Source organism: Prionailurus viverrinus, chromosome B2 (assembly GCF_022837055.1).
Source record: "Prionailurus viverrinus isolate Anna chromosome B2, UM_Priviv_1.0, whole genome shotgun sequence".
In the NCBI taxonomy this organism is placed as follows: Eukaryota; Metazoa; Chordata; class Mammalia; order Carnivora; family Felidae; genus Prionailurus; species Prionailurus viverrinus.
This window is the reverse complement of record NC_062565.1, coordinates 142766293-142783407: the sequence shown is the minus strand read 5'-3', so window position 1 is coordinate 142783407 and position 17115 is coordinate 142766293. Positions and strand designations below refer to the sequence as shown.

General features: G+C 43.4%; 1 protein-coding gene across 2 annotated transcripts in view; it reads right to left on the bottom strand.

Moving 5' to 3' along the window:
- SNX9 (sorting nexin 9) overlaps positions 1-17115 on the bottom strand; it is a 125916-nt gene that overhangs the window by 34359 nt on the left and 74442 nt on the right. For both annotated transcript variants that reach the window (XM_047858259.1, XM_047858258.1), the window contains exons 5-8: positions 7869-8034; positions 6175-6328; positions 2261-2345; positions 72-197 (exon numbers count right to left, since the gene is read on the bottom strand). In XM_047858259.1, coding sequence (XP_047714215.1) covers positions 72-197; positions 2261-2345; positions 6175-6328; positions 7869-8034 — 531 coding nt within the window. The remainder of the gene's footprint in view (positions 1-71; positions 198-2260; positions 2346-6174; positions 6329-7868; positions 8035-17115) is intronic.

The window sequence follows — 17115 nt, the reverse complement described above, 5'->3', positions numbered from 1 at the left end:
AAATGAAGAAAAAAGCAAAGTGTAGCTAGGAATGCAGGCACGATTCTGTTTTTGATAACTCAGATACTCACAGTAGGTGTTAGCTGATATTCAATGTAGCTCTTCAGACCATACATTTTGGAGCCTTTCCTGGGATCTGCTACCACACAGTCAAACGTAGAGGTAGGATAAACCCACATTGGGCCATAATCTCCAACCTACACAATGTTCCAGGGAGAGGTGATTTTGTTACATGCAAAAATAGTCAATATGCTAGATATAAGTCATTAAAGGATTCTTTTTAGGACTAGAGGACTAGAGGTCCTTTGGAGGGTCATTCTTGCTCTTCTCTGAGAAGTTATGTAAACGCTCCCTGTTCCTGATAAGATTATGTATTAAAGAACACACTTGCCAGGACAAACCCTCCTGCTCCCCATGTGGGCATCTCAGGCCACGGAGGAGAGATGTCTGCCTCCCTCTCCAGGGGGAGGGCAGGATGGAACACAGTTTTCCTCTCTCCCGTTCAGTGGTCCTAGTCGTATGTGTTGACGGGCTAGTTTTAAAACATTTCCGATCTGTCACAGACTGATGGTTTTGTGAAATACAAAATTATACACCTGGATGTCTCAACAACATCAAACTGCCATCAAATTCTTTCAAGGCTCACTCTCATGTTCTGCATGTTCAGTCCTAATTCTTTCTAAAGGTGGAAGGAGGAAAAAGTGGGGTGGTGTATCAAAGTTCAGAGGTTAAGAGGTCAGGAGGGTGACCAGGGCCCAAACAATCTTACTGGAGGACTAAACGGAAGACCTTGACAAGAGCTACCATGACTCCTTGAGAGGGAGCTCAGATCCAGAAAACTCTCTGAAAGCTGTGGAGCAGGAGCCTCTGGGGAGCGTCTCTCAGTGACTGAGACCGAGAGAGGTAACTCCGATCAACTAGGGCCCAATATCCAGAGGCTTTTAATTTTCTTAGTGGGTAGAGTTGCTGTGCCTCAAAAGCAAAGAACCACATCTCTGCTTTCTCTCAGTTTTCTGAAGACTTGAAGGCATTTTTCCTCGGCTTCCCTTTTCATGCCAGGAGCCTGCCTGGGCAGGCCCGCCTACAGGGTTCAGGGGCCGTTTCTACCTACAACCTATGGGTCCCTTAGCTCCGTTCCAACCCTTCTGGGCTTGTGATAAAGTCCCTGTTGAGGATCTGAGGGGCAGGGCCGTGGGCTCCAGTCCTGTGGAATTTTAAATTTAACGAAAAAACAAAATAATGTATGTTCAGAAGTTACATAAAAAAAATCTGAAGAAAAAATTTAAAAATTAAAATAATCTCTAACCACTCAGAAGGTAATTACCCCAAATTTGCTTTGCGGGAAAGGGATAAAAGGGGCTCTTGGTTGCAGCCCTTCTTTCTCAAGTTTCTAGGATTTCAAGCTTTTCAAAGATGTAGGAACACAATAAAAATAAATCCAATGATCAGTTTTGCAGTTCTATCAAGTTTCCCAGGACCCAGAGATTATAGAATGAGACCAGGTGTTTCCACCTCCTATTGTTGGGCCTACGGTGGTCACACCCAAGACCCCCACTCCCACCTCCATCCCTGTCCTACAGTTACTAGGTTAAGTCCATAGGATCAAAAGACAGCCAGAGTTCTCTTTTCCAGAAGTTAGATAATGCTTAGACAGAGAATCTATCAGCAGTCAACATTTGGGTGAAACCAGAGAGCCCGTGTCACATTATGTAATAATCAAGTTATTCTTTGAGAGAGATTCTTAATGGTGTCACCAACTCCCAGTTTTTATTTGCTAGCTCCTTATTGTGACCTGACAGCTGGTTTATTGGAAGAAAAAGCTAACTGTCACCAGTGCAGTAGAAAGAACATTTTATTTTGATAATATGCTTGTACTTTGCCAGGGCAGAGACCTAAATATCTGGATTAGGATTCGTTAGCTAAATATATAGGGCTGGTAGAAAGACAGTATATAAAAGATACTTCAAGACACTTTAGAGGAAAAAAATTACTGAACAAAAATATGCTGTAGGTGCTGCTGGTTCAATTACTAATAGTCTTAAAAGTAAAAATAAAATATACCTAAACAACTTAATGACAGGCATTAATGTATGCTAAATATTTTTAGTATTCTTACAATACTAATACATATTGTCAGTTACCTGGAGCATTAGATGTGTTAAAAATAGCTTCCAAAAGACTAATAACCCTCTAGGCTTTCAAGCATTATAAAAGAGCTTAATTAGAAACGAAGCAAGCAAACAAAAGTGAATGAACTTACAATGATAGGAATTTTCTCTTTGGGTTTTGCTAGTTGCTTGGCCAACAAATACTGTTCCATACCAGGTTTTGCAAATCCGGGAAATCTGATCATGAAGATAAATGCCCGTGAGTCTTACGTGTTTCCTGAGAGGAACTCTCCAACTCTTGTCCACATTTACTTAATACAACAGTTTTAACCTTGTTCTGTCTTTCAGATGTACCAGGACTAGGAAACTGTGGTAAATGAAACCTAATGTAATCAGATTGTTCAATGGCCAATTAGTCATTTAATTAAGCTTTATCTGGTCAGAGAACAGTCTGACTCCAGAAGGTGTGATATTTATGGGTACTCTATTTGCTTAACTGGATCTGAAACACTCTATCACCCCACAAAGAGTGAAGGGCAGCCTAGAAAAACGTCCCCCAGGGCACAGGAGGAGAAAGTACCGAGAACAGCCATCTGAGTTGAACACATGGGCCAGTGGCCACATGCCAGCATTTTTATATCCAAATTAAAGCTGCCTTTTGACATATTCCCTCAAGGAAGCCACAATTATCCCAAAGAAGCTGTCGCTGTCCATAAGTACTTGTGCCATTTCCTTTTGGATTATCTTCAGACCTGGTTTAGGGGACACAAAAGAAAACCGGTCTCCTTAGTAAAGAGACTCCACACACATTCTAAAATTGGAGAAACACTGGAATAAACATATAGCCATCCAAAGTGCTACTTTTTTTTTAAAGATTTGTTTTTATTTTTATTTTAAGAGGTTTCTTTCTTTTTAATGTTTATTTTTGAAAGGGGATGGGGAGGGGCAGAGAGATGGAGACAGCAGCGAGCCCGACGTGGGGCTCAAACTCACCAATTGTGAGACAGACATGGCCTGAGCTCAAGTTGGACACTTAACTGACTGAGCCACCCAGGCACCCCCCCCACCCCTCCCCCGCCTGCCAAAGTGCTAAAGAGGGCAAGATTGATTTGGGTTTCAGAAATGTTTTTAATAAGCAGGAAAAAAAGACCCTCAGAAAGCAAAATACCTATAGTAGGAAAAGAAGTATTATTTCTATAAAAAACCAACTACATTACTTCTATTTCACTCAAATACCAAATTAAAGGCCAACATGCTGGTCTCAGGGGCCTGTCTTTTCCTTCATCTTCAAAGGACCTACCTCTATCCTCTTTTCCCTAAGACATCCTTTAAACATAGCTCATACAAGAGAGAACAAAGAGGGGTCTAGGAGCTGGATGGCCTTGGGTTCGAATTCCAACTCCAACAATTAAAAGCTATGTGACCTTTAGAGCTCCCGTCTCCTTGGGTGAAGAATGAGACCAATATGACCTGCCTTTTAAGATGATAAGGGAATTAAATGTAAGAGTTATATAAAGAGCCTCACAAATATACTCATAAATTAAAGTTATTTCTAACTATGCCATCATCTCTTTGAAAGTATTCCCTACAGCCTCTGGTACAGCTAGCTCTCTCTGTGCTTCTTCAACATTCTGAGCATACTTCTGCTATACAATTTATCACACTTAATTGCCATCATCCATTTACACATTACAGCCGACCAGAAGCACCTTGGAGAAGGTATTTGTATTTCCAGGACCCAGAGGAGTTGTGGGAAAAATACACTAAGTACTTAATGAACTAATGGACTCATCTGGAATAGTTCTATTTAAAAAAATTTTTTTAATGTTTATTTGTTTTTGATAGAGCACAAGTAGGGGAGGGGCAGAGAGAAGGAGAGACACAGAATCAGAAGTCAGCTCCAGGTTCCGAACTGTCAGCACAGAGCCTGACACAGAGCTCGAACTCATGGACCACAAGATCATGACCTGAGCTGAAGTTGGATGCTCAACCGACTGAGCCACCCAGGGGCCCCTGGAACGGTTTCATTAAAACAACCTATGCTTCCGCTAGAAAATACTGATGGAAAAACTGAGGAAGTCACAGAGTGGCAACTCCTTGACTGTAAGCTTCTGGGTGCAGAGTCTCATTTCACACTTCCTTTGGTATTCTTAGGGATCACAGCAACACTCTAGGGCCGACTCACTTAATACTTACCGAACAGCAGTGCCATTTACTAATTCTCTGAGTGTTATCAAGATAGATTCTTATAATGCCCAAGTACACTTACATTTCTATTCTCCTTCTCTAGTGTAAGGTTCATGTTCCAGGACTGGAATACAGCTATCATATAAAATGGATTAACTCCTGAAAAATGCTAATACTTTAAAAAGTTTTACAACTGTTATAAGTGAGCCCTTCATATGTGAGTCAAGTTAAATAAAAAAAACACACAGGATCTTAAACAGCTCTCAGCACCAGAGACAGAGAGAGAGAGAGGGAGGCCTCAGAGGTTCAGGTGCAAATGAGGACTCCTCTGATTTGGTTTCAACCTGAACTGAAATTTTAGAGCAGAGAGCATTTTAAACTAAAGCCAGCCCCTTCACTTCAGAGATGAGGAAACGGAGGTTCAAACAGGTCACCCGTCTTCCCCAAGATCACTTGGAGGAGGGGAGCCAGGGCAAACAGAAACAGGGACCCGAGCATGAGACAGAACCTCACTGACTAGCCAGGCACACTCGGCCACACATTTGTTGTAGAGTTTGTGCTTCCTCACTGTCCAAGGGGGGCTTACATGGCAGCAAAACGGGTTTAAATGCACTTGTATTTAGGTTTAAAGAACAGACTAATTCATGTCACTGCGGACCACACTGAGAACTTCCTATTCCACCAAAGGAAACAGCACATAGTCAATACGAATGACTAAGTTTATTATGTGTGCAATGGAGCCTGAAAATACATACTGGAAGAAACTGGAGAGAGAAGTAGGAAGAATGTGTGGCTAGAAGACAGCTCATTTAATCATCTGATGCTACTTAGATATACTAAGGGGAACCTGCACAACTCATATGCAGATCTAGACCTAGATCGTGACATCTAGAAATACAGCAAACATTATGTTTACAACTTTTTCCAGATACGGATTAACATTCCTTCCTAGCAGCTTTGAATCATGGACTTGGAGCATTGAGAAAAAGTGGTCGTAATTTTAGAAAAACTGTATTAAACACACTACTATAAGAAGAGTATTTGAAGATCCTTCTGGAAGTCAGAAATTCTGTCTCCTTCGAGCTACACTGTGAACTACAGACTTATCCAGAACTCTCCCCCAGGAAATCCCAGGGCGCTATGGCCGTATTCCCCTCCTTCCCAGATGCTTTCCTGTTGGGCACTGTGTCTACAAGTACTGTTCCAACACTTTTTTTTCTTCTTAAATCTAAGAGAAGTCTACGTGAAAACAAAGTCCTGAAACATATTAGGCAAGTAGTTGAGAGACTGAGGGACCGACTAGGATCCTGATTAGACCACTTGGCACCTGTGTGAGCTTGGACAGTTACTTAACCTCTCTGGGCGTCAGTTTTTCCCACAGAAAAACAGAGATTACATGTACCACAGAGGGAGATGGGGGTCACACAGTGCGTACAAACCACGTTGCACAATGGCCGGCACACAGTAAGTGATCAACAAATGGTAAAACATTTAAAAGAGAGTTACTATTATTAATATGATTATATTTAGCTTTCCTGTGACATCAGCAATAAGAACTTAATGTGTCACAGAGCTGACAAAGATAAAAGATGGTATTTGGCAGATGGTTAAATACAACAACTATTTCACTTTACAGTGAATAAACTTATTTACTTTACATATATATATTTATAATATATATATGAATATAACATATACACATATAATGTATATATTTAAAGTGAGTAAAATTTTTTTTTCTTTAAAGAAGCTAAAGCTGAGATCCAAATCACCACCCCACACTTCACCCCCTTTCAGATCGCTGAAAAGAGGAAAGCCTCCTTGGATCTCCTGTCTGTTTCCGCATGGAGTTCACGGTGCCAAAGCCCTTCACACCTACTTGTTAAGTGGCAGCTTCATAGAGGAGGAACCAGCCCGGCTGTTGCCTCGCTGAGCAGCCCCTGCCTCTGCTGACTCTGAATCCTTGAAGTAGGGGGCGGCTGCCTTGGGGTCGTCCCAGTCTTCGTCCCAGTCATCGTCATCACCCGCGGTTGCTAGGGGTGGGCACAGAAGATCCCCAGGGAAGAAAAGCAAAATACAAATGCAATGACTTAATTTTCTGAGAGTAACTATGGACAGGATCTACGTTAACCAATTAAAGAACAGGAGACAAGGGCGTAGCACAGGATTATAATGCAGACTGGAGCAAAGGCTCTAGTTGGGTTTAAAGCTCCAATTGTGGATTCTGCCTTTTAGTGCAATGGACAAGTTAGAAACGAGGCTGTCCCTCCAAGTAACTCCAGACAGATGCAGACTGAGAGCGGCTCCGAGGTGTGTACCCAGGGCAAGGCCCACACACAGATAAATCTCGCCTTATAAACTTGCAGATAAGCATCGAATACCTTCTCAGTCACGAATACCGGGGAGTGTGGGGGAGGGGGGCCGGGGGTGGGGGAATGACAGATCTTTGGAAAGAAATTAATATGAACGATAACACGGGAAAGGGAGAGAGGAGCAGGGTGGGAGTGGAGGGGGAAGGGATGGAGAAGAAACAAGACAAAAGGGAAGTGGCAGTACCAGGAGCCTCATATCCTAACAGTGACCTCTGTCAGGCTTTCCCTTCCTTCCTGCTCCTAGTCTGGGCTTCTGTCTCCCACCCTGAGGGCCTCAGGTATCCTGGGATCTCTGCCCTAGCGGTGCCAATGGGAGAAGCCAAGAGACAAATGCCAAAACGAAGAAAGGCACTGAATGCACCGGGAGGATCTGGGCCGAGTACAGAGCCAGGGGTTAGCTGTTGGGTCGCAGCCCGAGCCCGTGTCTCCCGCACCTGCCACCAGCCCAGCCCCGGCTGCCAGCAGGAGCCTGCCCGCCACCCCTGTGCTTCCTGCGCATGGGTTCCCTGCCACTAGCACATTCGTACGCCATGTGATGTGCTCAGACAGGGGCCGTAAGATAATGAGGGGCAGATCTCTTTTTATTTAATTTCAGAAAGACATAAATACCCTTTTTCTTAATTCCTGAATTGTTTCCCCTTCTATAAATTCCTCTTTTGCCTCTGTATTTCCATTAAGGCCTGGGAGTCAAATGAGTAGTTAAGGAAAAAGAAAACAGGCAAGTCAGAGGTTATAAACCAGCAAGTGACAAATTATACTCACTGTGTATATGCAGTTGTTTTGGCCCAAAGTTTTAAAGCAAATGTGTATCAGTTGCTAAGATTCTGGAGTGGGAAGATGCCATTAAAAAACTGAGATTTCCTGTCTCTCTGGGGGACCAGGAGCACGAGCTGGGTCTCCTGCAGTGGCAATCGAGCCAACGGCGACAGGAGGCGTGCCCTTCCATCTCCAGCAGCCACTGGGCCACTCTGTTCTGCTTTACAAACCCTGCAAGCATTCGCGACTCCATGACAGATGACAAAGACGGAACTAAAGATTATAATTAACGACTACCCACATTTGGCTCCAGAAATCTAGGTTTGCTATTAGTGAGTAAGAGCATTTGAGAGCACTCCTTTGATTAAATTCTATTTTTAACTGGGATGCTGTCACCAGTCCCCTTACGGGTGGGCCCGATCACCAGCAGGGCCCTCTTCCTCACCTGGTCCTTGGTAGGCCTGGGGGTGACCAAAGGCAGTGTCCCAGTTATTGGAGGTGTTTCTTTGGGCCGCGGCCCCCTCTGGCTTGGCTCCCCAGCCATCCGTGCTGTCCCAGTTTCCAGATTTGGAAGAACTCCAGGCTGACCAGGGGTCATTGCCACTGCTGACCTGTTGTTAGGGGTAAAAAAAAAAAAGAGAAAGAATATTTATGACTTCTTGAAAACATTACTCAATTCAGTAGGAATTACATAATAATGAATACAACAGGGGTGCTGAAAAAGTTGACATAAATTTAAAACAATTTTAAATTTAAATAAATAAATTCAAATAATAATTTACATTTATTTTTAACGTTTATTTATTTTTGGGACAGAGAGAGACAGAGCATGAACGGGGGAGAGGCAGAGAGAGAGGGAGACACAGAATTGGAAACAGGCTCCAGGCTCCGAGCCATCAGCCCAGAGCCCGACGTGGGGCTCGAACTCACGGACCGCGAGATCGTGACCTGGCTGAAGTCGGACGCTCAACCGACTGCGCCACCCAGGCGCCCCTCACGTTAGCAATTTTAGAGCAAATCTGTTGTATTTTTGACTAGGTTCTTATTTTTATTTGAAAAAGTAATACCTTCCCAGTAAACAAACAAACAAACAAACAAAAAACCTCAAAAACAATAAAAGGATATGCAATTTAATAAATATACCTGCCACTTAAGCTGCCATTCTTTCTGGACAACTATTACTAATCAGTTCCTTATGTATACTTAATCAAATATCCCACCCACAGAGATCCTTTTTGTTTTTAAAATTTTTTTAAAGTTTATTCAGTTTTGAGAGAGAGAGAGAGAGACAGAGTGTGAGCAGGGGAGGGGGAGAGAGAGAGAGAGAGAGAGAGAGAGAGAGAGAGACAGACAGACAGACAGACAGACAGGACCCAAAGCAGGCTCCAGGTTCCGAGCGGTCAGCACAGAGCCCGACACGGAGCTCGAACTCACGAACCGTGAGATGATGACCTGAGCTGAAGTTGGACGCTTAACCGACTGAGCCACCCAGGCACCCCTCCTTTTTGTTTTTAAGCATACAAGTGGGCCCAAATGATACTTTGTGTTCTGTACTTGTGTTTGTCTCCTTCATTTAATGGCCTGAAACGTTCTCCGAGGTCCATCAGCACGAACGGGTGACGTGGCTCTTCTACGCGGCTCCAGGAAGTTCCACTGCAGTTTTCCCCCAGTTGAACCGGCATGTGCTGATGCTCACATGTCGTACTTTCAGTGTTCAGCTACTGCAAACAACCCCGCCATGCACATGCTTGTACATCTTTTCCCGTGTGTCCCATACGTCTCTGTGAAATTCCCAGGAGATTAATTTCTGGGCTAATGAATGTGCTTCTTCAGCTGACAGACTGTGTCAAATTCTTTCCCAAAGAGATCGTACAGTTATGTTCCTCTGTTCCTATGACTTGCTGATGGGTTCTGCATCATAACAGGGGGCTACCATGCTCCAAAATTATTTTTAAACTTTGTTTTTTCCTGTCCTCTCTTTAAGTAATTTTATAGTTCAGTTATTAATAGCATATACTTTGGCACAGGCAACGCATGGCACCTGATCTCAGGGAGTATTACGGTAAGAGAATGGCGGCCCATCTCCCACACGGCCCCATCCGCTCGGGGCAGCCACGGTGCCGTGCGTTTTATTTCCTTGGTTTACACACCTTTTAAATCTTCGACTTGGAATTTACTTTGATGGAGGAAATAATATAGGAATCTGACTTAATTTTATCTTTTAAAAAAAATTTTTTTTAATGTTTATTTTTGACAGAAAAAGAGAGAGAGAGAGAGAGAGCGAGCATGAGTGGGGGAGGGACAGAGAGAGAGAGAGGGAGACACAGAATCCGAAGCAGGCTCCAGGCTCTGAGCTGTCAGCACAGAGCCCGACACGGGGCTCGAACTCACACACTGCGAGATCATGACCGGAGCCGAAGTCAGACGCTCAACCGACTGAGCCACCCAGGCGCAACTGACTTAATTTTATCTTGTAGTCAGTCTGTTGGTCTGATACCCCTGATTTGAAATGTCTCCTTTATCACACCCTGGACTTGGACCTATCTCTGGGCTCCCTCTTGTACCCTGGGAGTCCATCTGTGCAACTACCAAGTGACCTGGGAGCCCAGATAGAAAACCACTCGTACTTTATCATAAAGCTTTTATTTTTACACACGAACTTTAGCATCAGCTTAATGTTTTAAAACTAAAACAATCTAAACTTTTGCATCAGGATGTAAAGTTTTGAAAAACATGTTGGTTTTCATTTGAATCACCTTAAACTTACAAATAAATTCAGGGAAAACAGTGCCTTAAAAAAAATAACTTCAGTATTGAATCTGTTTATCTAGGAACGTAGAATAGCAAATTTTCACTTTTCTTGAGTCTTTTTTCTCACATAAAAAAAAATTGGTGTTTAAAAAAAAAAAAGAAAGAAAAAAAAAGAAAGAAAGAGAGGGGGATTTGCAAGAAAGTTACCCGAACTGTGTGATATACCTAATATTCTAGAATACTACTCTGGTTGGCCTTTTTTAAATTCTCTACTGACAGGGGGTGGGGGGTGGGGTGGAGAATAACTGCCCGCCAACACACCAGAAGCATTATAAAAAATGGAGTGTATGTTTTACATGCAGAAATACGATTCCATTCAAACACCCCCTATACTTTCAAGAAAAAAACACAAAGTTACTAGTGGTTTTGTTCTAAGTCAAATATTAACAGCAGAAAGACATTTCATCCATACACCTGTGAATACACAGCTTCCATGGGGATACTCAAGAGCCACTCTAGTGGATTCTGTAAATGAAGGCAGTCATGCTAAAGGGCCCGACAAGCAGACTTCATTTAAGAGAATCCCTTCCTCCCATGGTTTTAAGGGAGGGTGTTCTAGTAGGCCATATATACTCTGTGCCCTCTAAACTCTAAACCATGAGGTTTTATTTTCAGAATAAGAACTTCAAAAAGTACAGAAAGCTTGGATAGTCAGATGGCAGTAAGTACAGGCATTCATTTGTTTAATATATCTATCAGTTCCTGAATGGGTAGGCCCCACCGTGGAATGACAGGCCAAGGGCAGCATGGTCAGGGGCATTGGTTCTGGTCAGGCTGCCGGGCTGAAATTCTGCCTCTACCTCTTTCCAGCCAGGAAACCTCAGGCTAGAATTTGAAACCAGGCAGGTGGCCTCAGATTCAGAAAGACTGATGGCAACTACATGAAGTGAACTAAAAAGAAACAGAGGGTTACAAAGTAGGACAGCAAGTGCGAGAGCTCAGCTTTGCCATGACCCTGAGACCGTAATGATAGCGAAGAAAGATTTTCATCAACAGTGAGGTAACAATCAGATGTGAACTGTTCAGAGCAAGCATCCTAAAAAAAAAGACAGTTCTTTTTAGAACTACTTTGTTTAAATAAAAACACTAATTCAAAAAGATACAGGCACCCCTATGTTCAGTGAAGCATTATTTACAATAGCTGAGATACGGAAGCATCCCAAGTGTCCATCAACTGATGAATGGATAAAAGAACACACACACACACACACACACACACACACACACACGAGAATATTACTCAGCCACAAAAAAGAATGATCTTGCCATCTGAACAACATGGATGGACCTAGAAAGTATAATGCCAAGTGAGATAAGTCAGAGAAAGACAAATACTGCATGAATTACTCATATGTGGAATTTAAGGGAACAAAAACAACAAAAAAACAATGAACAGAGGGGGAAAAAATCAAACAAAAAAACAGACTCCAAAGTACAAAGAACTGATCATCACCAGAGGGGAGGTGGGGGGGGAGGAGGATGGGTGTAGGAGGTAAAGGGGATCAAGAGGTCACTTACGATGAGCACTGGAAACATACAGAATTGCTGAATCGTTATACTGTACACCCGACACTAAAACAACACTTTACGCTAATTACGCTTTCATTAAAAAACAAATCAATGAAATGTTAAAAAAAGTTTAATTATGGCCAAAATATATAAAACTGCTTTGTGTATAAACTGCTTGGAGTAATCTATCGTTTGGTTCCATATGATGATCTTAGCTCCTACCTATGTTGTGAAATCCTTGTCGGCAAATCTAGTAACTGTTTAGCTTTGTTCTCTGTTATTTTTCCTGACATTCCCTCTTCCTGTTTCAAGGTGACTCCTGCTGATAAATCTTTCAAAACCTGGCCCACTGGAAATCTTTCCAGCTTCAATCATGGACTCCTCTGTCTCTATCACCGACTTCTCTCTCAGATGACCGGTACTGACCACCAGGCTCCTCCTCTAATACCACACAGTCTGCCTCTTTCCATCTTTCTCTGAACCCACCTTCCCACGCTTTGTCCTCTGACGTCTCTGCTTTCAATCGCCAACACCCCTTGGGTCCCCCAACCACAGGCATTTGGCCAAACAACCCATCCTGCTCCTGACCCGAGGTTTCAAACCTTCTGCCTCTTCTCTTTCTTCCTGCCTTCCTTCCCTCTCTCCTGCGTGGCAAGGTCTTTATCCTCTTCCTCCCCTGCTTTTTTTTTTTTTTTATGAATATTATACCTATTAATCCTAATGACAAGTATTATTATTCCCAGTATACGGACGAAGATGCAACAGTGAGGCTTCTGTGCCAGCAAGAGTGTGTTTTGTCTCCTGAGAGAGAAATGTGTATCATATCCAAGACTCTTCTATTAGATATGCCCTGGAGACTGATTTTTTTTAATATGAAATTTATTGTCAAACTGGTTTCCATACAACACCCCGTGCTCATCCCAACAGGTGCCCTCCTCAATGCCCACCACCCACTTTCCCCTCTCCCCCAACCCCCATCAACCCTCAGTTTGTTCTCTGTATTTAAGAGTCTCTTATGGTTTGCCTTCCTCCCTCTCCGGAACTCTTTTTTTTCCCCCTTCCCTTCTCCCATGGTCTTCTGTTAAGTTTCTCAAGATCTACATATGAATGAAAACATATGGTATCTGTCTTTCTCTGACTGACTTATTTCACTGAGCATAATACCCTCCAGTTCCATCCACGTTGCTGCAAATGGCAGGATTTCATTCTTCCTCATTGCCAAGTAGTATTCCATTGTATATATAAACCACAACTTCTTTATCCATTCATCAGTTGATGAACATGTAAGTGCTTTCCATAATTTGGCTACTGTTGAAAGTGCTGCTTAAACATTGGGGTACAAGTGCCCCTCTGCATCAGCACTCCTGTATCCCTTGGGTCAATTCCTAGCGGTGCTATTGCTGGGTCATACCTCCCCTGCTCTTTATGGTACCAAACACCTCCCGACTCTGTCAACCACAAGATTAAGAACCCCTCATTAGTTCTCTCTGCCCAGGGAGTAAATTCCAAGCTCCTTAGTCTGTCAGTCAGGACTTAACTTTTCCTTGGTCGCAACCCCATTCTCATTACTCACCCCTGACCTGCTTTATGCTTCGACCTTCAGGTTCCCAGGCTTCCCTGCACTCTCGCCTCCGCTCACGCTATACTCTCTATCTGCATACAAAGCCTTCTTCCTCAGCTTCCCAAATTATGTCAAAGTCCTGGCCCATGTACGACCCCGGCCTCAGAGCCTGCTGGCCTCACGTTCTCCCAAAGTCAGTCTTCTACTGGAGTTATTTCATATCAGTTGCTCACTCCCTGTAGTAATTCATGGGCATAAGGCCTTTTTTTTTTTTTAATATTTTTTAATGTATTTTATTTATTTTGAGACAGAGACAGCACAAGCAGTGGAGGGGCAGAGAGAGAGAGAGAGAGAGAGAGAGAGACAGAGACAGAGACAGAGAGAGAGAATCCCAAGTAGGCTCTGCACTGTCAGCACAGAGCCCCACTAGGACCTCTATCTAATGAACCTTGAGATCATGACTTGAGCCGGAATCAGGAGTCGGACGTTTAACCAACTGAGCCACCCATGTCCCAAAGCCTGTCTTTTTAAAAAAAAAAAAAACAAAAACATTTCCCCCAAAAGATTCTCAAAATGTCTTACATAAAGTGGCAAAAACTCACAAAAAAAAAATTTTTTTTTTTTTTTTTACTTAAAGTGGTTAATGTTTTTTTTTAATGCTTTTGTCACTGGCTTTTCAAAAAATACATGACGTTCTTGATCATTTGTAGCAAATACATATTATTCTTGGCAGACACCTAATCTTCATAACATTATCATTTTTTTTTTCACAAAGAAGGAAATCAGATTTCCCTTATGTTCAGTGACTTCAGTCTTTTCAAGGAAAACAACCTGCTGTGGTTGATCACAGGATGAATAATTTTCAGCACGTGACACTACCATACTCTTAAAATAGCAACGCCTTCCGAGTTATAAATGCAGTTATCAGCCCACTGCAGAAAAGTTGGAAGACAGACAGGCATAGGTGGACAAAGGGGTGGGCACGTGTGTTTGATAAAGCAAGAATAGTAAAATGTTAATGGTAAAATCTAAAAGGTGAAAACATGATTATTCACTATGAAATTCATTTAACTTTTCTATGCGTGAACTTTTAACAAAATGCTGGAAAATCCAACACACAAAATTTGTTCACATAATCATTCTGCCTTCTGAATTCCAGTAGGGTGTATGCAGGGGATCCAGAGAAGGGCTGTGTCCCTCAGGGCCACCAGTGATCTCCTGTTGCCTATAAACATGGGGCCTGGCATGTAGTAAGTTCTCAATAAATTATTTGTTAATTAGCACGCTCCCAAAGCATGTTTGCCTGAATCTCTATCATGAACACATTTTAATCTGCCTTGCACTAGAACTGGCTGACATGTCTGAGGCTCTCCCAGCCCCCACTCCAATGAAATTAAAATGCTTCTTATGGCCAGGAGCAATGTACTCAACATATTTGCTGATCTAAATTTAACAGGTACCTTATCCTCATAAGACAAGTAGAGAAATCCATTTATATTGGCCTTATGTCATGAGACATTTAAATGTATCCACTGGAAGGTAAGGTAAGGTAAGTTTCTTAAGAAAGCAGACTGGCTTGTAGCTGACAGAGCCAGAAGGACCATAAAATGGAGTCACAATGGCCAGGCAGGGGTGAGTAGTAATGGGCATTCAGGACGTGATCACCAGAGGAAAGCTGGGCATCTTCCAAATAAATAATATGGGGTAAAAAGGGGCAAGGATAAGAATACTGGTTTTTGTTTTAATGTTTATTTTTGAGAGAGAGCACAAATGGGGTAGGGGCAGAGAGAGACGGAGACACAGAATCTGAAGCAGGCTCCAGGCTCCGAGCTGTCAGCACAGAGCCTGGCGCGCAGCTTCAACTCATGAGCTGTGAGATCATGACCTGAGCCGAAGTCAGAAGCCCAAGTGACTGAGCCACCCAGGCGCCCCAATACTGGTCCATTTAAGGGAGTTTTAAATCCCTTAATGAAACTGTAGGAGTCTATTTCTTGTGGGTATAGCGGTTAAGATCTTAGGCTTTGAGAGCTGTCTAGGTTTGAAGCCCAGCTTTACCACGTACTAGCTGTATGAATTTGGGCAACTTACATGATCTCTCTTTGTTTCCATGCTTATACAATAGATATAATAACGTGAACTTCGTCACAGGGGCTTTGAAAGGATTCAATGAAACGACGCACACAGAGCACATAACACAAAACCTGGTCCATGGTATGCGCTCAGTAGAGGTTACCTTATTACACGGCAGCTCAGCTAGAATATATAGAAAAGAATGAAGACTGGCAATTCGCTGAGTAAACGCCATGTGAATGGTTCACCTGTTAGGATGCGCTTTAGAGGAAAAGACGGGAAGTTGCATTTCCAATGGTTTCATTGCCAGATCGTGCCTCAGGGGCACATCCCCTCAGAGGGGATAACGGCCACTTAAGATATTATCTATTCTCGCTATTGATCCGTTGGCTTCAGGTACATAAATGAAAGAGGAAGAAGACAAACCGTTCACCAAAAAGTTCAACAGCAACTCTTAATTCTTGGGGTGCTCGGCACAAACATTTTCTGGGTGCTAGATGCCACAGCCTTGCAAGTCCAACCCCTCCTGTACCAAACAACCTGGCCACGAAGACTTGGCTTAATGACCCTGCGGCCTCTGACTTTTTTGCCTCCAATCCCAATAACCCCCGACCGCAGGCATTTGGCCAAAACAACCCATTCTGCTCCTGAGCGAAGGCTTCAAACGCAGGGCTGCCTCTTCCTTCCTTTCTTCTGGCTTTCCTCCTTCTCTCCCTCTGCGGGGCAAGGTCTTCATCCTCTTCCTCGTCCACCCTTTATGGTACCAAACACCCCCTAACGCCGCCAACCACGTGACTGAGAACCCCTCACTGGTGCTCGCTGCCCCTGGAATAGATCATCGGTCAAGTCTCAGTGACCAGCTGTCCTAGGGGCACAGCCCCGCTGCTCTTCCTGTTCCCACCTAGCCCACGCCCTACGTCTCCATGCCCCAAGACGCCCCTCGGTGAGATACTTCACCTACAACCATCGCCTCACCTGGGGAAAAGGGTTACATCATGAGGTTTTAAATGTTTATTTCCTCTTGCATTCAAGTTTGAATTTTACCTTATTTATGGTAGGAGAAGGAGAAGATGAAGAAGGTGGTGACTGGCTGAGACTTTCAATACAACCAATCTGAGCCAAAATATCCACCTTGAAACAAAAGAAGTGCTCAGTAAACGGGGCAAAGAAAGAGCACACCCAAGCTTCTAACTAGAAACAGCAAATTCATGGCAAGGCTAAGTTCACCAGAAAATTCTAGCATGCTGCTCACTCCCAGACATTCCATGCAAAAAGCAAAGCCCCAACTGTGTATTAGTGGGTTGTCTTCAGTGCATATTCTAGAGACTGTTGTCCTATCGCGGTATTACTAAAGCACTAAAAATAAGCAGAAGCAGCACAGAAGGAACGGAACAAATAGCATGCGGGTCATACAGCCGACAAGAAAAACCCCAGAGGAAATGCAAAGTCAAGCTGTTAAAAACGTCAAGACGCCGAGCCAGTGCTTTCAAAGCCACCAGACACGTGAGATGAGCGAAGCCACCGGCTGACAACGAAGGAACTGCAGAGTCACGATGGAACCCAGCAAGCCCAGGTGAGAGCACAGAACCCTTGAACGCAGGAGCAAAGGTCTCCGGTGCGCGCTCCTGGCTCAGTACGCAGCGTCGTTGTGGGAACACATAACAGATCCGCTCCCATGAAGCTACTCAATGCCCAAACTGGCATCGTTGTCAAGAGGACAACTGCGGAGCCCAGTGTCCAG